This window comes from Gopherus flavomarginatus, chromosome 6 (assembly GCF_025201925.1).
Source record: "Gopherus flavomarginatus isolate rGopFla2 chromosome 6, rGopFla2.mat.asm, whole genome shotgun sequence".
Taxonomy (NCBI): Eukaryota; Metazoa; Chordata; order Testudines; family Testudinidae; genus Gopherus; species Gopherus flavomarginatus.
Genome location: NC_066622.1, coordinates 41,449,896 through 41,475,331, shown reverse-complemented (window position 1 = coordinate 41,475,331; position 25,436 = coordinate 41,449,896). Strand labels below are relative to the sequence as shown.

General features: G+C 39.3%; 1 protein-coding gene across 4 annotated transcripts in view; it reads left to right on the top strand.

Annotated features, from left to right (window-relative positions):
- Positions 1 to 6,636, top strand: part of IARS1 (isoleucyl-tRNA synthetase 1) — a 219,067-nt gene extending 212,431 nt beyond the window's left edge. For all 4 annotated transcript variants that reach the window (XM_050957730.1, XM_050957732.1, XM_050957731.1 and 1 more), the window contains one exon: positions 6,059 to 6,636. In XM_050957730.1, the coding sequence (XP_050813687.1) occupies positions 6,059 to 6,141 (83 nt within the window). In that variant the 3' untranslated portion in view covers positions 6,142 to 6,636. The remainder of the gene's footprint in view (positions 1 to 6,058) is intronic.
- Positions 6,637 to 25,436: the final 18,800 nt, after the last annotated feature.

Below are 25,436 nucleotides of genomic sequence, written 5' to 3'. Positions count from 1 at the left end.
CTGTTGTTTTTCATTTTGAACAATTGATTCAGCATTACCCGGTTTAATTCCACCAGCCTATGCTTTCACAATCATGAAGCTCTTCTACTGAGTTCATCTATGAATTGCTCACACTAATGTTCAAAGTAGTCCATTTGAGTCTGTGTTCAGTGTTAATATGTGCTAGTCTTCAAATATTATGAATGCTTTCATTGTATTGAGATAAGTGTTTGGTTGTATTTGTGCACTTCAGAATCTGTTCTGGGGGAGACCATAACCCCAGAATTGTCTACTTGATGGGTTCTAGTCACTCCAAAATTATCATCTGAGCCAAGACTCAGGATCAGGAACATGATGGGCTTTAGTACTAGGTCATACTAGGTCTTGTTTCATGTGAACCACAAATACTGGTTATCCAAAAGATCTTTTCTTAAGTGAGATGGTTGTGAAATGTTGTGACTGTCCAATGCTAGTTTGAACTCATGCTAATGATAATTTGCAGATTGATGTTAATAAATATAGAGGAATGAAAATTACCACCATTAAAGCACTGCAGAAGACATAGAAACAGAATATACCCTGAACAGTTTTAATTTGTGTAAATGTAGCTGTATGTGAAATCTTGCTGACTTGAGAGAACAGTGTCATTTGGCAGCAGTTGATGTTACACTTCGTTGTTAAAACTTCATCAGTCGTTAGTTTCTTTCAGTGTTATTGCAGGGCAGAAAGATCTCAGTGCAACGAATGATCAGTTTAGCTGCTCAGATAATTATCACAGAGAAAATACTGGCTTGAAATTGTTTTTCTCATTTATTTTACTATGTAATGTACAGTTATCCAGTGTTGGAGGGAAAAAAATGAGGAATGTCTTTAGACTTTTTTTCTCTGCAGCAAAATATACCAGTACAGTAGCTAGTACATTTTTATAGTATAATTCCTACACAAATGAAAATGGATAGATTTACTCTTAAGGTTAAATAAAGTATAAATTGAGTTAAGGAAAGTCATACCATCCATCCATGGGTAAACCATAATTTTTACATAACATGTAAATTTAAAATGTGCTGCAGTTTCTGTAAATACCCTTCTTTAAAGGCTAAAAGCCCTGAGTGGAACATTCTCTAAATCATACCTGAGCCCCAAGAGGCATAGTACTTTCATTTGGTTTACAGGCTGATTTATGTAGCTAACACATTGTGTGTGTAATGGTTACAATTCTATTGTCTCAATTTAAATTCTCACTTTCCTTTTCCCTATTAATATGATGTAATATAGGAAGTGATTTGGCAACACTTTTTATAGTATAAATACACAGATTGAGTTATATTACTCTAATTCTTTTTTATGACATCATTACATTAAATTATCTGCCACAATGAGCCAAGATCAATATCTAGCCAATGTTTTTAGAGAAAATAATTATTTTGGAGTAAATTATATTTTGGGGCTTCTGTAAAATTTTTTAGTACAATTAATGGGACTGCATATTTCTGCAGTTTTACTTATTTTTTAACAATCTTTTTATCCATCTATCATTATAGCCACAACTCCAGAAAATGTTTAAAACTTTGAAATGGCAAACAGCAGCTCTGGTATTTCATAGTCTTGGAGAGTCTAATTTTTTTTATTAACTCTTTAGGGCTACTTCTAATACAAAATAATAATTTACTCATTGGTAAATAGTTAAAGAACTTGATAAAATATCAGCTGGAATTGTAAAACTGCTGGTGCCAGGTGTTGGAATGTTTCTCACAGGCTGAACTGTGTTTTGAAAGGCTTTTTTAAAATGTTTTTGTGTCAAAGAAAGAAACTGCATGTCCTCACTTCTATAATTTTTTTGTTATGGAACTCCTGGAAAAATCTCTCTGAAATAAATGTTAGAATGGTAAATTTTGCCTAAATAAGGCTGTCAGGTTACACTGCTGGGCAAAGTATCTGAGACCTCAGAATTTCAACAGAGCTAGGAAAAGATTACCATTAACAGTTACAGTAAAACCTAATTGAAATATATTTGGTTTAGAACACAAGCCCTATCTAGTGTATTTTTATTTCATATTCCAAATTAAAACTATCTTACAATAATAAAGGGGAAGATATTTGACTATTTCTTAATGAGGTTATGCATTGAGTAAGGTTACAGCGTACCTCTAACCATGTGATGGTGATGATAAACCCATCTCAAGCAAGTATTATATAATCAATCGTGTTTAAAAATAATTTTAAAAAAACGTTGGGACGAAGTTCACAATTTGAGTGACTCAACAGTGAATTTGGCTTTACTCTGCTTCAGAATAATTTATTTTAAATTATTTTATTAATGAGAGAATCTTTTGGGGGGGAGGGGTGTAAGGGAGCGGTTGAGGGGAAGAAGTGTTAATTACTTAAATGAATTAGTGCCCTGACCTTTTGTAATTTGGGTTTAAAATACTTAAAATGGAAGTCTGCTCTGAAAAGAGACTGTAAAAATGTAGTCATGAAGGTCCATGATTTGTCTTATTAATTCCATACAAAACTGGCTCAGTTTACAAATAAAACATTTTTAAATGACAGCCATGCAGAGTCATCCTGGGCTCTGAGTCTTGAGCTTGGTTCTTTTTCTTCCTGTGTGTCACCACTGGTAAAATATAGCTGCTCTGGTGCAACCCAATTTGAAGGCTAATTGTGTTGAGAAACGCTCCCCCCTCGAAGGCTAATAGTTACCCAGGTGCATATCTAATTTGACCTGTGACACCTGTATTACTGAAGGTGACGCGTGAGAAGGAAAGAGTCCAGTTTGACTTTCAGCTCCCCGGGCAGTTATCTAAGAAAAAAGTAAATTTTAGTTGTAAAAGAAGTGCATTTGATGTAGACTAAGTGAGAGGGACAAACTGAAAACCCCACAGTCACCAACAGAATTGAGGTACCTGTGAAGAATAACTGCCTGGAAAAGGATGGAAATTAGTCTTAAAATCAATTCAGAGACTATAGTTAGTATTTACAGGAACATAAAGCAATCCTGCTTCATAGATGTAGCAGAGATATTTGACAGGCTTGGCAATGTTTGTGAAACATCTGGCAAGATCTTCTACCATTCTGCTATCTGAAAGAGCTATCCTTAGGTCAGGTAATGTGCCTGCTATCTCCAACTCTCCCCTACACTTGGGCCATAGCAAGCCACCACAATGGAAGAGCAGCTCTGAATTGATTTTTAAGACTAATTTCCGTTCTTTTCCAGGCAGTTATTCTCCACAAGTGCATCACTTCTGTTGATGACATATAGCCTCCTATTGTTCTCTGATAACAAGCACTTCTTACCATGGAATTTTGAAACGTATCCTCCTATCTGTGGAACAGTCGTCACCAAATAATCCTTAGAACTCCATGTACATTGTTTTGGAAAGAAGATTTAAATTACCAGTCTGGCACAACGTGGAATACATTATTATATTTAACAAGACAGCTACACTAATCTATTTTGGCAATTGTTACCATAATTCCTGCCTTTAGGGCTGGTCTACACTGAGGGGTGATTGGTCTAAGATACACAACTTCAGCTATTCGCGTAGCTGAAGTCGAAGTATCTTAGTTCGACTTACCTGGCCATCCTCACAGCGGCAAGTCAACTGCCGCGGCTCCCCCATGGATGCTGCTTACTCCTCCTGCCGAGGTGGAGTATGGGTGTTGATTTGCGGATCGATTTATCGCATCTGGACAAGATGCAATAAATCGATCCTCGATAGATCGATTACTACCTTCTGATCTGGCAGATAGTATAGACTACCCTAAGTGTAAAACTCAGCTCTGATTTAGCTGTGGAGTCATGGTCCGGGAGTGCATAATAAGACTTAATTTCATTTGGTGCACTTGGTTTTTCATGGAAACCACCAACCTAGAGCAAAAGTTTGGTGGTTTTCAGTCAGCTTTGGTAATGGGGACCATCCCTGCACTAATATTTTTGACACTATTTTTAACTGGTCCTAAAACACTTCCAAATGTTAACTCTCTAGGCATGCCATCATGTAATGCCATGCTTCATGAAAAATGGTGTAAAAAAAGTACTGCTGCAGAAGATACATATGGGGTGTGATGTCACAATAATCTGAATCAGGTGGCTCAATGTTATTTTTTCACATCAGAATGGTCTTAGATTCTTTTTCAAACAGGTAAAAATAGCCACTGAATAGTCAGGTGAGTTGTACCTGTGATACTGAGAGAAACTGATGTTCATCCAGGTAACAGGACAGTGAACACTGAACATGTATAAAATACAGAATATGAATCAAGCTGATTTCATCACTGTAGTTTTGCCCAGTTGTTGCGTGTAACTTATATATTCTTAATCATTCAGAATATTAAATTGCTGCAGATTTTAGTATGGGCATTCCTTCTAATGTTCCAGAATTGAAAGCTGTTTAGCTCAGCTGTCTCCTATGCTGAGGAGAATTGTTGTGGTACATTTGACTCTAGATGTGGCCTCACTTCACTGCTGCAATACATTCCCTATATGCTCCTGCAAGAGAGGCCCTCTGCCTGTGCAGAGTCCCACTGAGCTTTATAGAACTCCACAGAGAAACAATGGTCCTGCTGTAATGAAGCGGGCTCTGATGGGACGCTACTGAGAGTATCAATTCAGGACAAATTGCTTAGAGTAGGGAAGTCAGAGCCAAAAGTCCTTTATTACTAAGATAGTATAGAAGAAATTAATCCATCAGACTTCCATGAGACTTTGTTTTTTCTCTTAGTTTTGGTCACACTAATCCACTTCTCAAGTGCAGAGTGTTAAATAAAATGACTTTTTCATACTTTATGTGCTGCTTTTGTTTTCACTTAATTTTACAAAAGGAAATGGAAGACAGTGTACCAGTAGCATATGGCTTATTTAAGTTATAAATACATGTGGTGAAGTATACCGACTCTTCTATTATTTGTTAAACTCTTTGTTTTTAAATCTGTAGCTTGTTTTTAAATCTGTAGCATGTATTATTTAATGGAAGAAGACTAAAATAAACATCTAAATATGCTCACGTACAACTCACTTACACTGACTACAGATTTTTTTTTTCACCTAGTTTTCTCCCACCCCTTTTCTCTTTCTCTGAATGTTGTATTCTTAGTAGCACTGAGCTCAGCTAAAGCTTCTTGGAGCAGGCAACCATGTGGAGGAATGAATGTAAACAATTATCAGAGTATTATGTCTATTGAAAACTTCCCAAATATCCTTGAACACTTTATGCTGCTCAGATAATTTTATTTGGAAGACATCTAGCAGGAGAGGTGATTTTCTATCATGACGAAGTGAAAAATCTGTACTTCACATGCAGCCCAGTATGCTTATATTCTCTGTTTACATTAGTATTTATGGAGTTGAGAGTCAGGATTTTTTGTTCTTCCACTGAATGCCACAACCAGCACAGTTCAGAATCATTAATGCTGCAGAAAGATAAGATGAAGAGAAAAGCATTTATGTACCAAAGTCTGAGAGTTTTATGGTCGATGAGGTAATATCTTTTACTGGCCCAACTTCTGTTGATGAAAGAGACAAGCTTTTGAGCTACACAGTTCTAGTACATAAGTGATCAGAGACTAAGAAGAAATAGAAAATGGGGACTTTGGTACCATTTAAGGAATCCTACAATTTCATCATGTTGTACTGTTAACTTCTTCATAGTGGACTCCTGATCTCATATTATTGCAATGTAACATTGTCTTCCTATCATCATCATCATCATCATCATCATCATCATCATCATCATCCACATAACACTATGAGCCTTGAAACTGCTGAGGGCTTTGTCCCAGAAAATATTTTGGGATGTGTGTGTCCTTCAGTCTTAAACTGCATGTTAGCTTTGTTGAAACCATACTAGTACCTTGAAAATGTTTGAGTGGCAAGCTTAATGTATGCTGATCTCTTCTTTTACTTTATTGCATTATCATAACAGGCTCTGATTTCAGCTGAGGATTTCCTGACCAAGCATCATTTTGGCTGAGATAAAGAGCTGGATTATTATTTCAGAAAATGGAAATAAGAGTGTTGACAGTGTCCTGTTGTATAGAGATTGCTAATTCTGTTCCATCTTTTCTCTTGCCTTTTGTTCAGAGATTACAAAGGACACCTCCATGAAGACCTTGAATACGAAGACTCTGTATGTTCATGTTATACCAACAACAGCTGAATGCTGAGGATTCCATTTTTATTAATAAGCCCACGTAGACTTTTTTTTTCACAGAAGAGAGATCTGATTCTGATTAGTATGCTTTTCAATGAACATCCAAGTTGTGTACTGTATCTTCAACATCAGCAATTGTACACCGATGTTTTCTACCAGTGCATGTGTAATATGCTGCTTTTGGTTTCAAATACAATGTATTTTCGTTGTTGTTATAAGATACTATAAAGGCTATTCAGAGTAATGTCAGATCTTAAGCCTAGATATCTATGCAGTAATTTACCTGAAAGAAATGGACTCATACCTCAGTGATGCCGTTCTCTGCCTGTCCTTTATGCAGAGGCCATCTTTAATTTTCTAAGCCGTGTCTCCAAGGGTGTGTTGTTACAGCTTTGAAACTAATTAGGGAAGAGTTACCCAGTTCTGTGCATTCACACTAGTTGGGTTTTAATGAAGTGCGGTGTTGATGAAAATACTTTGGAACAATAAATTTTCTTTATCTCCAGAACAGTGTTTTCCTGATTTGTTGGTAATTCACTTCCCTACCTCCTTAAAGAAGATCGTACTTTGTTTCCTTGGGGATCAGCAAAATCTAAAGAAAACATGAAACTTGTACAGTTTGTCTAAGTGGATGTTATGGATGGTTAAGTTGTAAAATTTGCAAAACATTTTTGTTTTTAGTTTTGTTTACAGTATTTCGCTGGATAACCCAAACAACTAAAACCCTTAATTCATGGACTTTCCTAGGGTCCAAAGAGGAAAGTGAACAAATAAATCAGACTATTTGATATTATCAAATTGACACTTGATTTGATACAGGTTCCTTTTAGAGATGTGATATGGTATTGGGAGTCTGTACTCACTATGAAACACTGGCATAAAAGTTACCTTCACTGTTTTACCTCTCTTAGTTTTTGAAGAAAGCTACATAAATTGGAAACAGGAATGATTATAGTAAAAGACATCTTATTAGAGTAACCAGCACTTAGTTAAGAAATACCTCTCCATTGCTTTCTCATCTTTATGCTATATGTAGGTATGAAACAAAATTCAATGGTGTTTTCCACAATATACTATATCAGTGGGAAATATAAATATCATTTTTATTATGCTTGCTTACTGTTCTTCAGTGGGATACACACAGCTAACTTGAAGTGGAGCAAGTTTCTAGCATGTAGCTACATATGTGTATTTGCCTGTAGTGTGGTGAAGCCCTTTCTGAAAATCTGTATCTCCTGAAATACTGGGAATGCACAGTTCTAGAAGTATTGGACAGTGCCAAGTTATTTTCCCATAAACCATGCTTATCTCTTGATTTAGTCACATGAAAATCAAATAAGGCTTCATCTATTGCCATCTTTCCTCACACTTGAAGTAATGTGTTCAGGATTATACTTTCTGTGAAGATGAAACTGTTGATCTACAGCTAATGACTTTGCTTTGCACTTTTACAGAAAGTAAATAAAAGCAGAGTAAAAACTAAAATAAAAATCTTATTAATGAGACGAGAAATCCATTTTAATGAGGATATTGAAACATATGACACAGTTATCTGCATTTTAGAGTTGCTTGGGATTTAGTCACACAAATCTTATTAGTGGATGATGGGTTTCTACGTCCTGCACATCTCTTCAAAAAACCTGGGATATGAATTAAAGTCAGAATCTGAGTTACCAGTAGAAAAAAAATCAAAATATCTCTCAGAATCTTTACCCTTTCTCAAAGTATGCACAATGCTGCTTCATGCCAAAAATGCAATCCACCCTGCAGCAAAGGACTACCTTCTATGGGCTAAGACTGATGATCTCCCAATCGTATCCAGTAAAATGTAGCCAAAATAGGCTTCCTAGATAAGTAGCTGGTATATTCTGCAGATGAAAATAAAACAGCTGCTTTCCCCTTCATTAAATACCTGTCTTCACTACAAAGGCTATTTGCAAAAGGACAGTTCCTATGTTACACTGTTAAAAGTAATGCTTGTTGATACTCCAGTAAAAAAAAATAAATGTTTGGAGATAAATAGTTTGGGTACGTTATTTACTCTATAGGGATGAAAGGGGAATGTTGACATGTCTTTGTATTAACACATGAATCATCTGCATGTGTCTATATTACATATTTTTACAAGAATGTTTATTACAGAAAGCATGTACTCTGACTGTCACAGCAGTGGCTGAAAGCTAAGTTAGTAATGACAGACCTCTCTCAATGTGCATCTCAATATGTGCTTCCACTGAAGTCAAAGAAGAACTCTCATTGACTTCAGTGGGAGAAGAGTCAGGCTAAAGTTGAGCACTTTTAGAAAAATCCACCCTTAATGCTTCCCCACTTCCACCTCCTTTCCTGTGAGGCACAAGAAAGCAATTTCTCCATTAGTGAGGACAAATTGGGAGGGAGGTTCTGGAACACATTTGATTTTTTTTCTCACATTAATAGTAATATTTGCACTTTGTGTTATCAAATTGCTGTACAAATATTACCTGATCATGTTCAGTGCTCCTGCATGATGTATTGGGCCTGCTTACAGACAAGTTTACTGAGCTACAGAGAGGAAGGGAGAGAGAGAGCAGCTGCTTTACTTAATAGTGCCCAAAGCAGGACTGGAGCATGGCAATAAAACCCTGATTAGGCTACAAATCAAAAAGAGGAGCCTCCATGGGTCCTCAGAAGCAGAGTCTGACCAGAATGTGGTTAGATAAGATGGTCCAAGAAAGCAGAGAATCTGAGCAGTGCCTGTATTTGTGTATATTAATTGCATTTTCAGGTGGCACTAAAGTGGGAGGCATTGCAAATATGCTTGAGAACAGAGAAATGAAACAAATAGCCCTAAAGAAATTAGAAACATAGTCAGGAAGTAATAAAAATGAGACTGAATATGGAATAATACAACCTACCATCTGGAAAAATAATCTAAAATCCAGATCTATGAGAGGGAGAAACAGGAAAGCAGTTACTCTGAGAGAAGTGGACAGTGTTAGATGTAAGATGATAATAGTTATCCTGTTTCCAGTAGCATCTCAATGTGCTGTACAGACATAAGAAAACATTCCTGCCCGAAGAGTTGGTTGTCTAAAATTTAACAAAAAGGACAAGGCAATTTTGAACTGCTTATGTAGAGGCAACACAATACAACGTTGGTGTGACTGAACCTGGAATTTAACTTCCCCCTCCCCCGATACATGATTAACAGAAAGATATTGACAAACTGAAGGCAATGCAGTGATGAGCAAAAAATTGATTTCTTTTGTTCTATTTTCATAAGGGATATAAACCCTCATCATTCAGGGTGTAAACAAACCACTAACTGGGGTGAGGAAAAAATTTCCCCTATGGCAAGTTATTACATAATTGCCTGCTCTAAAGAATTTGATGCTGGTTGCTGTCGGAGACTGAACTGGAGCAGGTGGGCCGTTTGTCTGATTCAATATAGATATTGCTATGTACCTGGAAGCTCACAAATGGTACAAGGCAAATTACGTACAACTAGATGAAATTTAAATAAGAAATATGACTTGAATATTGGGAAAAACTTCTTGACAGAGATATATTATGCTAAAGAACAATTCCTCAATGAGAATTTGTAGAAATACCCCTCAATGGACTCTTTCTTTTGACTTCTGTAAGCTTTGATTCGGACCCTAGAGGCAATTAAAACTGGACAAGACAAATTACTAGAAGAAGCTAAGTCCTACATTGGCAGGGAGATATGCTGGAGAGATGTTTCCCTCTGTCTGGTTCAGTTGTGTTTAAAATGAAAATTACTTTTTCCCCTCCCAGCTTTTGGTTTGTCTTAACATAGTGTTACCTAGTCTATTTTTTCCCTTTATTATAATGCATTATGTATTCCCAAATATGTGTGTTTGAAGTAAATGTTATCACCCTTCGAATGGCATGAGACAGTACTTCTAGTTTCTGTCACTATGCTAATTGGGATCACTGAAAGTCTGAGTGTCTCTTGTTTCAAGCGGCAGCATGGCACAACAGCTCATCTTTCAAGCAAGTGCAAGTCTGTTCTCCATGTCAAGGAGCATATTCAACTAACAATTTGAGTTTTGCCTTTAGATAAGTTGCCTGCATAACTCCTTCACTGCACTCTGCTATTCTCCATATAAAGGTTATGCTTAAATATAAAAGAAGGGTGTGCTGTAAAGAACCAAAGTTAAAGCTGCAATTTCCTCAAATAATTTGCTTCCACTGAGCTTTTTTAAAGTACTGATCTTCCAAAGAGAACTGTGGGTGGGCTTTGCATGGGTGCAGAGCTCCACCCATATGGTTCTTTCCAGGACTAGTGTCTTAATTTGCACAGTGCATTGAATATAATAGTAGTCCCTATCTTCTCCCCCCTTGTCTCTCTCTTTATTCATTTTCTCCATTGTATCACCAGAGTATTCTTCCCTTTCTCTCTGTTTATTGCATCCTTCCCCACTAGTCCTTCTAGTGGCTCACCCATGTTCTCATATCTGTATCCTTTCCTCCTCTGGAGCTGTGATTGGATGGAAGATAAATTGTGCTCTCTCCAGCTACAGCAGATTTTGTCCTTAAATGCTGTTGCCATGGTTCAGTCAGGATCAGTCATCGCTCACAGTGAGACACACCCACCCACTCAGGGCAGGTAGTCAGTGCAAGAATAAAACAATGGACTAAGCCTGAGTTTTTTCACATGGCACTATTGGGCATGATTGCTCGGTCCCCAGATTACTTTGGCCTCCCTTTTTTATGCATATTAGTGGTATGTAATTAACAAATGAGGATTAGTATACAAGTTCAACTTTTGGCTGCTGCAGTGTTAGCTCATCAAGTTCCCATATCTATAAAACTTACTGTAAGAAATCATTGGAAACAAGCAATGACCCTTTGAGTTGAACTCTTTTTATTTCCCTTTCCATTTTTAGTCGTCATTTCCCCCAGGGTACTCTCTAATTATTTCTTCAGTGATCTTGTCTCATGGGCTTTCATGAAATGGGGAAAGTTTCCTACTTACTTTTTTAAAAAAATTAGTTTTTCTTTCATTTTTGTGCCTGCTGTCTTGCTGTTTCATCTAGATTAAGCTAAAAATAGCTGCTTGACTTGATGTGATACTCTTTAGGATTTATGTACTTCAATTGACTTCCCCCTTAACTGTCTTTTGTTGTATAATTTAGGTTCTGGGCCAATTTGATATAATGCTAAGAGGCATCTGCAGAAGCCTATATTAAGTGCTGAGCATGTCCTTACTTTAAGAGTTTATATCTTCCAGTCCTGGCAACAATCCCGTGACTTCTCCTCTCTCTCACTTTTTAACTGATGACAGTAATACAGCATCCCATCTTTCTCATCTCACTGAAATATAAGTTCCTGTCAGCAATCTGCAAGAGCTGATCTCTGCTGAGCAAGCCCTTTATTGCTGGGGAGCTTTAGGTAGTGTAACAGCATAGATTAATCATTGCAACTGTGTCCAGTATCAAGGTAATGTGGTTTAAACAAGTGAAAGAGTGGACACTTTTAAAATATGTCAATTTTTCTGACATACAACTCCCTCTTCCCTGATCTGATGGCCACTGTGTACCTAATGGCTCATGCTAACTCCTTTTGCAGTCAGTGGGAGTTGGATTGGGCCATAAGAGTGGATTGTATCCAAACAATTCCTACCACAGAGGTGTCTACTCCACAAAATCCACCACAATTGGCACCCTTGTTGGCACACACAGCAGAAGGGCCAACAACAATGCACAGACAACTACAGTGGCATAGGAGCCAGAAAACAGAGCTGTAAACAGGAGTTTGGGAGAAGACTAGGATAGGTAGGCAGAGGAACAGACAGGCTAGTGAAGGGAGCATGTGGTGTTCTGACAGTGTTTTGGTGCTTGTTGGGGGTTTGTTTTGCTGTGTGGTGGTGGTGTTTTGGTTTGGTTTATATTTCTCGGACTTACAGGGTTTAGGTAGGAAGGCTATGACAGATACATAGGCAGCAGTGGTTGTGACCCAAGCAGTGGAAGACATAATGAAGATGACTGGATGTGCAAGCTGTGGCATGTACATGATCCTGGAGGGGGTACCTGAAAAGTTTTGTCTGCATGAAATGCCGCCTGATAGAGCTGATGGAAGAAAAGATCCGAGGATTGGAGATGCAAGTGGAAACTCTGGTTGAGTTTAGAAGGGGGTTTGAGCAGATGATGGAGCAAAAACATGAAGAGGCTGAAGGGAAAAGTTCAGACTTGCAGATGGAAGCAGGACCAAAGAACTTTGAGGGGAGACTGCTGGGTGAGGAAAGTGGACAGTGGAGGCATGTGACTAAGAGAACTAGGCAGAGGAAAAGACAGGCTAGTGAAGGAGAAATAGAGCTCAGGAACAAGTTTGTGGAGTTGGAAAACGAAGAGGCACAGCAGGTGGTCACTGAAGGTGGGAGGGAAAGGAAGAAGAGAAGAGCAGCTAGTCCTATAGGAAGAGGGGAAGAGTCGATGGAGGTAACACCAAATATGAGCCCTAGGAGGATAAAGGATGGGTTGCAGAGGATTGCAAGGCAGAATAGGAATCGAGAGAACTTGCAGCCAGAGGGAACAGGGGATAGACCAGAGGATCACACCATCACCAGGAAAAGGCAGGTCTACATGATTGGGGACTCCTTACTGAGAAGAACAGACAGGCCTGTAACCAGAGCTGATCCAGGGAACAGAAGAGTGCTGTCTTCCGGGTGCTAAGGTACGTGATGTGGACCTGAGGCTGAAGAGGATCCTAACAGGAGCAGGAAAGAATCCACTGATTGTCCTTCACGTGGAAACAAATGATATGGCTAGATTCTCACTGGAACATATCAAGGGAGACTATGCCAGGCTGGGGAAGACACTTAAGGAAATCGAGGATCAAGTGATCCTCAATGGAATTCTGCCTGTTCCTAGAGAAGGGCAACAAAGGTATGACAAGATCATGACGATCAACAGATGGCTCAGGCAGTGGTGCTATAAGGAGGGCTTTGGGATCTATGGCCACTGGGAGGCATTCATGGACAGAGGACTGTTCTCTCGGGATGGACTTCACCTGAGTAGGGAGGGATGGAGGCTGGCACAACTGATTAAGAGAGCTTTAAACTAGAAATCTGGGGGAGATGGTTGGGAGATGTCCAGGTAATCTCCACGCCAGATTTTAAACTTGAGATGGAAGAAAACAAAGTAAGAAAGGAAACAGCCATGGGTAGGAGAATGCACGTAAGGAGGAAGGATAGTGTAGATAGGTGATACTGGCAGTAGACTGTCTTTGCCTAATTGGGTAAAGAATGTGAGCGAAGCCAAACAGCAGAAATGAAGATGTTTGTACACAAATGCAAGGAACCTAGGTAACAAAATGAAGGCGCTAGCGTTACTAGTGCAGGAAGTGATACCAGATATTATAGAGATAACATAAACATGGTGGAGTAGTAGTCATCATTGGAGTACAGGTACTGAAGAGTATGTGCTGTTTAGAAAAGACAAAAATAAAGGCAAAGGTGGTGGAGTAGCATTGTATGTCAATGATGAGGTTTACTGTAAAGAAATAAGAAGGGATGGAATGGATAAGACAGAGTCTGTCTGAGCAAAAATCAAATTGGGGTAGAAAGCTACTAGAGCCTCCTCTGGGATAGTGCTTGGGGTGTGCTACAGACCACCGGGATCTGATTTAGATATGGATAGAGACCTCTTCAATGTTTTTAATGAAGTAAATACTAATGGGAATTGTGTGATCATGAGAGACTTTAACTCCCCAGATATAGACTGGAGGACAAGTGCTAGTAATAATAATAGGGCTCAGATTTTCCTGGATATGATAGCTGATGAATTCCTTCAAGTAGTTGCTGAACCAACAAGAGGGAATGCCATTTTAGATTTGGTTTTGGTGAGTAGTGAAGACCTCATAGAAGAAATGGTTGTAGGAGACAACCTTGGTTCGAGCAATCATGAGCTAATTCAGTTCAAACTAAATGGAAGGATAAAAATAGATCTGTGACTAGAGTTTTTGATTTCAAAAGGGCTAACTTTAAAAAATTAAGGAAATTAGTTAGGGAAGTGGATTGGACTGAAGAACTTGTGGATCTAAAGGTGGAGGAGGCCTGGAATTACTTCAAGTCAAAGTTGTGGAAACTATCGCAAGCCTGCGTCCCAAGAAAGGGGGAAAAAATTCATAGGCAGGAATTGTAGACCAAGCTGGATGAGCAAGCATCTCAGAGGTGATTAAGAAAAAGCAGAAAGCCTACAAGGAGTGGAAGATGGGAATGATCAGCGAGAAAAGCTATCTTATTGAGGTCAGAACATGTAGGGAAAAAGTAAGAAAGGCCAAAAGCCATGTAGAGTTGGACTTTGCAAAGGGAATTAAAACCAATATTAAAAGGTTCTATAGCCATATAAATAAGAAGAAAACAAAGAAAGAAGTGGGACCGCTAAACACTGAGGATGGAATGGAGGTTAAGGATAATCTAGGCATGGCCCAATATCTAAACAAATGCTTTGCCTCAGTCTTTAATGAGGCTAATGAGAAGCTTAGGGATAATGGTAGGATGACAAATGGGAATGTGGGTATGGAGGTAGATATTACCACATCCAAGGTAGAAGCCAAACTTGAACAGCTCAATGGGATTAAATCGGAGGGCCCAGATAATCTTCATCAAGAATATTAAAGGAACTGTCACATGAAATTGCAAGCGCATTAGCAAAAAATTTTTAATGAATCTGTAAACTCAGGGGTTGTACTGTATGACTGGAGAATTGCTAACATAGTTCCTATTTTAAGAAAGGGAAAAAAAGTAATCTGGGTAACTACAGGCCTGTTGTTTTGACATCTGTAGTATGCAAGGTTTCCTTCAAAATTTTTTCCAAGAAAGTAAAGGATGTTGAGGTCAGTGATAATTGGGACAAAATACAACATGGTTTTACAAAAGGTAGATTGCGCCAAACCAACATGGTCTTCTTTGAGAAGGTAACAGATTTCTTAGACAAAGGAAACAGTGGATCTAATTTACCTCGATTTCAGTAAGGCATTTGATACGGTTCCACATGGGGAATTATTAGTTAAATTGGAAAAGATGGGGATCAATATGAAAATTGAAAGATGGATAAGGAACTGGTTAAAGAGGAGACTACAATGGGTCATACTGAAAGATGAAGTGTCAGGCTGGAGGGAGGTTACTAGTGGAGTTCCTCAGGGATTCATTTTGGAACCAATCATATTTAATCTTTTAATTACTGACCTTGGCAGAAAAAGTGGGAATGTGCTAATAAAGTTTGCAGATGAGACAAAGCTGAGAGGTATTGCCAATACAGAGAAGGTCGGGGATATCCTACAGGAAGATCTGGATGACCGTGTAAACTGGAGTGATAGGGTGAAATTTAATAGTGAAAAGTGCAAGGTCATGCATCTAGGGATTAATAAGAATTTTTGTTATAAGCTGGGGACACATCAGTTGGAAGTAACAGAGGAGGAGAAGGACCTTGGAGTATTGGTTGATCACAGGATGACTGTGAGCCGCCAATGTGATATGGCTGTGAAGAAAGCTAATGGGGTCTTGGGATGCATCAGGCAAGGTATTCCAGTAGAGATAAGGAGGTGTTAGTACCGTTATACAAGGCACTGGGGAGATCTCATCTGGAATACTGTGTGCAGTTCTGGTCTCCTGTGTTTAAGGAGGATGAATTCAAACTGGAACAGGTACAGAGAAGGGATACTGGAATGATCCAAGGAATGGAAAACCTGTCTTTATGAAAAGTTTGAGTGGCAGTCGTGTTAGTCTGGATCTGTAAAAAGTGACAGAGTTCTGTGGCACCTTATAGACTAACAAACGTATTGGAGCATAAGCTTTCGTGGGTGAATACATCAGATGTGACAAAGTGAGTATTCACCCACGAGAGCTTATGCTCCAATACCTCTGTTAGTCTATAAGGTGCCACAGTACTCTTTGTCTTATGAAAGGAGACTCAAAGAGCTTGGCTTGTTTAGCCTAACCAAAGGAAGGCTGAAGGGAGATACGATTGCTCTCTATAAATGTATCAGAGGGATAAATAACAGGGAAGGAGAGGAATTACTTAAGTTCAGTACTAATGTGGACACAAGAACAAATGGATATAAACTGGCCATCAGGAAGTTTTAGACTTGAAATTAGACGAAGAGTTCTAACCATCAGAGGAGTGAAGTTGTGGAACAGCCTTCCAAGGGGAGCAGTGGGAGCAAAAGACATATCTGGCTTCAAGACTGAGCTTGATAAGTTTGTGGAAGGGATGGTATGATGGGATAGCCTAATTTTGGCAATTAATTGATCTTTGACTGTTAGTGGTAAATATGCCAAATAGCCTGTGATGGGATGTTCAATGGGGTGGGATGTGAGTTACTACAGAGAATTCTTTCCTAGGTATCTGTCTGGTGATTCTTGCCCACATGCTCAGCTGATCACCATACTTGGGGTTGGGAAGGAATTTTCCTTCAGGGCAGATTGGCAGAGGCCCTGGGGGGCAGGGGTTTCGAGTTCCTCTGCAGTGTGGGGCATGGCTCACTTGCTGAAGGATTCTCTGCACGTTGAAGTCTTTAAACCACGATTTGAGGACTTCAATAACTCAGACATAGGTTAGAGGTTTGATACAGGAGTGGGTGGGTGAGATTCTGTGGCCTGCATTATGCAGGAAGTCAGACTAGACAATCATAATGGTCTCGTCTGATCTTAAAGTCTATGATTCTATCCTCACCCTTAGAGTTGATCTCTCCAGGTGAGTAGTAAGATACATTGGCAAGGCAGTGTGGAGGAACATGGTTCTGCTACTCCTGGTACTGCACCTGTTACGCAGCTCAACAGAGAGGATTTCAAGGTCTAGCTCTGTCAATCCAGATTCCCCCCAGATTGTAATTCAGACTGAAGTGGTGGATCTGTATAGTCATGTTACAAGGTGTTCATTTAGTTTTTCTAAATGAATGTATAGTGCAAAGAACCTGTGTTTTGTGCATTGTTGATGCGCACTCAATAAAATATTAAAGATAAAATCTTCATGGCAATTATTATCATGGCCCATCTTATGGTTAACTTCTTTTCAGTGAAGGTATAGATTCCTCTAGGCTTTTTTTAAGTTTCTTTCTTCCCATCAAAATTTTATTCACAGTCTTTTTTTTTTCATAGCAACTAAGTTTTGTTTGCTGATTGCATCAAATATGATCACACTGTAGCCACTTTGCCATTGTGAATCTTTCTAATTTCCTCTTTCCTTCATCATTCTTGAGGGTTGTCTAGACTGCTTTGTCACATTGGTTAAGCAGGAAGCAATTGTTCTTTTTTTTTTTTAGTAGTTATTTATATGATTTTCCGTGGTATCAGCTCATGACATCAACGAAACAGCTAAAGAAAAGCTTGTGCATTAGTGTAGACTAACTTGATAAATGTTTTCCTTTATAAAAAAAAAAAGGGAAGAAGAAAAGGAAATGTCCATTTTGTAGACATATGGAAGCAGCTTACAGCTTGAAGCTCTATTTGCTGAGTTAATGTTATTTTTTTGATGTGCTTTGAGTGGTGGTTGGCTGGGGCTGGGGCAGTGTGCGCCTCCAGTTATCTAACTTTTTTTCACAGTTAAAATGCTTATATAACCAATGTAATTATAGCTTTTATGTAATTGCAGAAAAGTCTCTCCTATTTCAATATGTCTGAATATTTAAGCTATTTTGCTGTCCCTGTCTGTAAAGAGTTCTAATGATGGGTCACTCAGCTCCTCAGAAGATAGACTGAAAAAAAATTCTTGTAGGTGCACTTAGTGCTTAAATAAAACCATCCATAAATACGTATTGGTATTATATTTTAAGGGCTTCTTGGTTTGGACATAAGGGAATTCTGTGGAAATTACCCTCATTTTGCAATTTGTTCCCAATTCTCTTCAGTGATTAAAACACTGACACACGCATCTCTGATAAATTGCCAGGGTACCCAATGCTTATAAATTGCTGTATTTGATAGAATATGACAATTAGACATCTGTGCATAAGGTACTTCCATGGAATATCATCTTCACCTACATTTGAAGGACAAATTATTTTCTTTACTTTGCAGAATTGGTAATTTGCAAAGGAAAAATCATCAGAACTCAGACTTATACCATGTGTTTTATGACTAATCATGCATCCAAATGCCTTTATATTTTATCTTTTTTAAGCTCTTTTGGGCTATACTGATTACTAATTATATATGAAGTGAGTTCTGCCCATCAGTGTAACTCAAGGAAGTTAGAGGAAGGTCTAAGAATTAGTGGAGAAATCTAGTTTAGCATACTTGATTCTGTGATCTATGCTTATGTGAGTATAGTAGAACCTCAGAGTTTATGAATATCTCTGGAATGGAGGTTGTAACACTGAAATGTTTGTAACTCTGAACAAAAAGTTACGGTCGTTCTTTCAAAAGTTTACAACTGAATATTGACTTAATACAGGTTTGAAACTTTGAAGAAAAATGCTGCTTTCCTTTTTTTTAGTAGTTTATGTTTAACACTGTACAGTGTTTGCTTTTTTTGATTTTGTTTTTGGGTCTCTGCTGCTGCCTGATTGTGTAGTTTCGGTTCCAAATGAGGTATATGGTTGACTGGTCAGTTTGTAACTCTGGTGTTGGTAATTCTGAGGTTCTACTGTATTTCCATCGACTTTTATAATAGCATGAAATAGTCCAGCCAGACTTGAGGCTGATGAAGTACAGCATATTATTCCTGTAACAGGATCAATGGTCATCAAGCAACGAAGGTCCTTGGCAAGAACTGAGAGAGGCAAAAATTATCTTGTTTAAGGACAACGTGTCATCAGAATTAGTTGTGTGAAGACCTACTATCAAGTGATGCTTAAGCCTGGGATTTGACTCTTTGTGAAGATTAGTGTGGGGAGAAAATAAACTTGCTCCGTGTGTGTGTGATTCTGAGACATTTCGTCTTTTCGGGTTCTTAGTGTGTTGATTCTTGTGGTATCTGAGCACCTTTATTCTACTCTATTTGGTTTAGTTCAGGACTTAATTTTTAACCATATTTTCATGTGGCCTAGACAAATGCACTGGCAAAATCCCTGAGTTCTCTTGTATGGGTATGCCAATCCTACATTCTCATGTACAAAGCAGGTAGTTGTGTCCATTTTTACCAGCTTTTACATGTGCAAACTGGATGCCCCAGCAGCTTTTCCTAGCACTGTTTGAGTCTATTCAATAATTTGGCCCTTACTGGTCCCAACATATGATTTAATAAAAAGTCAGATGTACCATCAGGTTGGCTGAAGCTTTAGTACAGAAGGAATAAAAAAGTAGCTATATTAAAGATATAGTACAGAAAGTGTGCACAAATTTACATTATATAGGCATTTCTGTACCCAAGTGGTAAGTTCAGTTGTGTGCGCGTAGTGGGTAATCAGTGGGAGGTAAACTACAGTTTAAGGGAATAATCCAAGTCATTTTATGTTATACTGAGGCTGTTAGAACTGGAGACAACACATTCCCAATCTTGATGCCCTAGAGCAGAGGTGGGCAAACTGCGGGCTGGATCCAGCCTGCGGGATTGCCGCCCCCATGGCATTGTGCGGTTAAGGCTGGCTCCCTGCCTGCCCTGAGCCCATGCCACTCTTGGAATCAGCTGGCACCAAATCCCTGGAGTTGGGGGCAGAGGGCTTCACGCACTGCCCTTGCCTGCAGGCACCATCCCCCTCAGCTCCTGTTGGCTGGGAATGGGAAACTGCAGCCAGTGGGAGCTTTGGGGTGTACCCACAGGTGAGGGCAACACACAGAGCCCTCTGCCCCTCAGGGGCCACAGGGATGTGGTGCCGGCCGCTTCTGGGAGCGGCACAGGGCCAGGGCAGGCAGGGAGCCGTCCTTAGCCCCACTGTGCACCGCTGCCACTCTGGAGCTGCTCAAGGTAAGCAGCACTGGGCCAGAGCCTGCACCCTGAACCCCTCCTGCACCCCAACCCCCTGCCCTGAGCCCCCTGCCTCACCCCTCCTGCACCTCACCCCCTTCCCTGAGCCCCCTGCTGCACCCCGCATTCCCTCCTGCACCTCAACCCCCTGCCCCCACGTTCATGGGCCTGAATGCAATTTCCCCACCCATATGTGGCCCTCAGGTCAAAAAGTTTTCCCACCTGTGCCCTAGACCGGCTGCCATGGGAGGCAGTTCATCTTGGGTTCCTTCTTACCACATTCTTTGTGGCCTGTTCCTTGTTCAGCATCATCCTCTATTTCCCACTAGCCCTAAAACTATGTTAAGTAGGTCATCTTGGGGCAGATGACCTTGATGTTCCCCAAATCAGTTTTTTTTTCTTCCCCATACAGGGTGTGCCAAAAATGTTTTCCACAGTGGGCAACAAAACTCTTAGAGCCAGCCCTGCTATTAACCCCTCTTTCTGGTGTCTGCTATATCATCGTGTCAGTGACATAGAATTTATCTAAACTTTACAGCTGAAAATTAACAAAACAGATTGACTGGTAACTAGCCATACAACAGTGGCTCTCAAAGTATTGTACTGGTGACCCCCTTCACATAGCAAGCCCCTTAGTGCAATGTCCCCTTATAAATTAAAAAACGTGTTTATATATTTAATACCATTATAAATGCTGGCAGCAAAGTGGGATTTGGGGTGGAGGCTGACAGCTTGCGACCCCCCGTGTGATAATCTCATGACTCCCTGAGAGGTCCCAACCCCCAGTTTGAGATCCCTGCCATAGAAGTTAAGCATTAAGCAGAAATTGCTGGAAACTATTTTCAATACAGTTTAAGGGGAAAATAATTTGTGTTGTGATGTCATTTTCCTTAGTTACTGTATCATGTGATGCTCTTTTTACTGGCTATGTAATGTTTCAGTCTTCTGTGTCTCTTATCTCAGGTAGCCATATTGCTCAGCACTGCAAGATAAAGTATCTTAACGTGGTAGGAAGGAAGTTCTTTCTGACTGTTAGTTTTTCTTTTTTTCAGCTGTGTAAGGCTGAGATCCAAATTGCAATGTTTCTGATAGGCATTAGGTCTTTTCTCCTTCTGAGCTGAGTTTTCGGCTTCAGCCAGTGTCAGGTGAATTTGCAGTTCTGATTTTATTTGTTTTATTGAGTCTATTTCAGCCTATAAACATAAAAAGAATGTCTGTTCCAGATTTCAGGTGCCCTTAACAGTTAATCAAATTAAGACAAAAAAATCAATAGTCAACCAGCAACCTTCTTCCACACAAAAGAAACCAATACACAAAACCAAAAATTTCCCACCTCCTCTTCACAAACTCGAATCCCTTCAGAATACTGTTCCGTTGCCACAGATGCAGACAGCTCAGTCTGGAGCTGAGTGAGGTTTTATGATGGTTTTCATCAGTACAGAAAATATAAAGTCAGAAGCACAGAATGTGAATCAAGAGGACTGACAAAGCTAATCAAATAGTGAGCCCTGACCTTTATTATTGTGAAATATGCAATTCTCAGTTGACAATATATTATAACTCAGATAGACAACTGGCCTTCAACAGTTGTATTTCCCATGTGGTAACGTAGACCCTGGTGGGCTATTGCCTGGTCCTAACACTGCTTTCAACATTCTGAATTAGTGTGTGTTTCACATAATTACAAAATGAATTTTTCATTCCTGAATTTCTTTCGGTCCCTTTCCTCGGTATGTATTCAGGGTTATTAATGTCACGGTGAGAGAGACTGGCATGCCCCTGAGCTGAATCTGAAAAACTTGCACTCAGGTGACTGCTGCCTTCAGCCCTAATCCAACACCTTCTGAAATCGGTGGGTGTCTTTTTTCAACCTGCACTATTGTCATTGTTTGTGCAGTTTAGGTGCCTACGTGTAGACTCCTACACAAGTAAATTACTGAGCATAGACAGTACAAAGTGGGAAGTTTAATAAGTACATTAATTTGGAAACCTTCTTTTGATTTACCAGGAACAGTGGCACCTCAGGTGGCTGTGAATGCCTTGACCGTTTTTCCTGTGACTTGGGCTATGTCTAACTGCACTACAACGACACGGCTGTGCTGCTGCAGCTTTACTGTTGTAAGGTGCGTGGGGTAGTCACACTCTGTTGCCGGAAGAGAGCTCTCCCAGCGACAAAATAAAGCCACCAAGAACAAGGGGCGGCAGCTTCATTGAGGAGAGAGCGGCTCTAGCCAATGAAGCGCTGTCCACATTGGCATTTTCGTCATTAAAACTTTTGTCATTTGGGGGCTGGGGGTTTCACATCCCTGAGTGACAAAAGTTTGAGATGAAAGTGCAGTGTAGACATGACCTGAGTGAGGTTAAGAGTTGGAGACAATCCTTCCTTTTTTTTTCCACTCTCATTTTATTGAGTGCTTTATTCACTCCCAAGATACTATTCTTTAAGCATAATCTATGGATATGGTAATACTTTGTTATTGTCTTCATGTTATAAAGGACAGTTAATTAATGTTTTTAAAAATATTAAGGGCCTCTTTGAAAACTTGGCTGTTAGCCTGCAGTGTTACTTCACTTAACTCCAAGTCTGATTGCCTTCAGATTACTTTTATGATGTGTCTGAATTGCCAAGTGCGAGTTGCAAAATGAAACCATGGCTTTACTGATTGTTACCTTACAATTGTGACATGAACAAAAGTTTCCCAAAAAAGAAACAAATTAAGTACACTGCACTGTTATGGAGCTAAGAAATAGTCTGATTACTCCTCATGTTTGCATTTTTAAAAATTTAGTATGTCAGCTTATGGTTTACCCTTATCCAGTTTCCCATGTAACTCAGTGGCAAAACTCCCACTAACCCAGACCTTAGAATGCATCTGCCCCTGCTGGTGCTTTTCCATCCAAATTCAGTCATCAGTCTGTGATGACATAGTAATCTTCATAGCAGCTGGTTGTGATGTCATTGTGAGAAATAGACCCTAGCCTTAGACTAACAAGCAACAAATTATTTTTAAATAGTTTCCATCATATTAAAAGGGGACAGAAGAAAGATAGTGTGGTCAGAATGACCTAGAACATGTTTTCATGCAAATGTACATATTTTTTGGGGGGAAAAGACAAAGGAGTGTTCAGGAACATAAGAGAAATACAAACTATGTTCAGTCTACTGCAAAATTGTCGTCTCAAATGAATTTCTTTCAGAAGGTGTTGGAGTTGCAAGAGGTCAAGGTACTTTATATGGGGTAATAAAATAACAAATAGGTTTTATGTACCTTTGTAATAGTCTTCCTAAAATATTGCCAATTTAAAACTATTTTTACAAGAAATAAAAATCACTTTGATAAAAATTCTTCCTCGCAAAAGGGTCATTAAGATATTTTATAGTGGTGGCCAGCAGTAACTCTGTGGTTAGGGATCTGTCTGCATTTTCCTCTTACACATGATTTAATTAATGAGAGAGGCTTGAGCATTTTTACGAATTTCACAATGAGCATAAAACAAACACAATAATAAACCAGGCTGAACACACAGAGTAACACAGAGTGTGATGGGAGAAACCCCAAAGATTCCAGATTTGGCCTCTAAAGGATACTGTTGAGCTACAAGTTTAACAAAACATTGTAGTTCACCTGCTGTTGTAAATATTTTATGATAGTGCTCTGGAATATGATCAGAGACTTTTCCAGGATTACATTTTACCTCCCCTAGGTTAGAGAGACTAACACAGCAATGCAGCATCTATCCTTGAAAGAATTTTTTTTCATTTGTAAGAAGTAAAGTTTGTGGTGTTTAATTTTTTTGGACTTATCTCAGGAGTGAAAGACCATTTCAGTTTTCATAGGTGCTGCAGCTAGAGATGCTGCCACACCCCCTGGCTTGACGTGTTTTTCATTATATACAAGGTTTACAGTTTGGTTCAATGGCTCTCAGCACCCACGCTATAAAAATTGTTCCAGCATCCCTGTCAGTCTTGGTGACTTTAGCTTTATCAGTGTTCCACAGTGCCAGAATTTGGGGCATGATTGGTAGAGAGAATAGACACTAAGAAGAAAGATGGTGCCAATGAAGCTAAGAGGTGATACTGGCAGTAGAATGACTGTACCTAACCGGGTGAGGAATCTGGGTGAAGCCAAGCAGAAACAATGAAGATGTTTGTATACCAGTGCAAGGAGCATAGGTAACAAAATGGAGGAACTAGAACTGCTGGTGCAAGAGGTGAAATCAGATCTAATAGGGATAACAGAAACATGGTGGAATGACAGGAGTACAAGGATTGAAGAGTATATGCTGTTTAGGAAGGACAGAAATAAAGGTAAAGGTGGTAGATAGCATTGTATGTTAATGATGAGGTAGACTGTAAAGAAATTAGAAGTGATGCAATGGATAAAAGAATCTGTTTGGGTCAAAATCACTTTAGGGAAGAAAGCTACAAGATGCTCCCTTGGGATAGTGGTTGTGGTATTTTACAGATTCTTCAGTATCTGATTTGGATATGGCTAGAGACCTCTTTAATATTTTTAATGGAATAAATGCTACTGGGAATTGCATGACTGTGGGATACATTAACTTCCCTGATATAGACTGGAAGACAACTGCTACTACTACTAATAGGGCCCAGATTTTCCTGGATGTCATAGCTGACAGATTTTTTTCACCTGATAGTCACTGAACCTACAAGAGGTGATGCCATTTTAGATTTGGTATTGGTGATTAGTGAGGACCTCATAGAACTGGTTGTAGGGGACAACTTGGTTTGAGTGATAATAAGCTAATTCAGTTCAAACTAATGGGAAGGATAAACAAAAATATATCTATAACTAAGATCCTTGATTTAAAAGGAGGAAAGTTTCCCCCAGTTTTTTTAAATTAGTTAGGGAACCAGAGTGCACTGAAGAATCAAGGATCTGAATGTGGAGGAGGCTTGGAATTACTTTTAAGTTAATGTTGTAGAAACTACCTGAAGATTGCATCCCAAGAAACGGGGAAAAATTGTAGGGAACTGTTGTAATCCAATTAAGAGACAGCAGAAAGCCTACAAGGAATGGAAAATGGGATGGATCTGCAAGGCAGGTTACCTCTTGGAGGTCAAAAAAAAGGTGTAGGGGGGAGAGAACTGCCAGAAGCCAAGCAGACTTGGACCTTGCTATGAAAATAAAACCAAGAGTAAAGGGTTCTGTAGCCATGTAAATGAAAAATAAAACAAGGGAAAAAGAAGTGGGACTGCTACACACTAAGGATGTGGTGAAGATTAATGATGATCTAAGCATGGCCCAACACCTAAATAAACACTTTGCCTCAGTTTTTAATAAAAGTAATGAGTTTAAGGATGGTGGCAGGGTGGCTAAGGGAAATGCGGATATGGAAGTAGAAATTATCACATCAGAAGTGGAAGTCAAATTCAAACCACTTAATTGGACACAATGGCGGGTGACTGGATAATCTCCATCTAACAATATTAAAC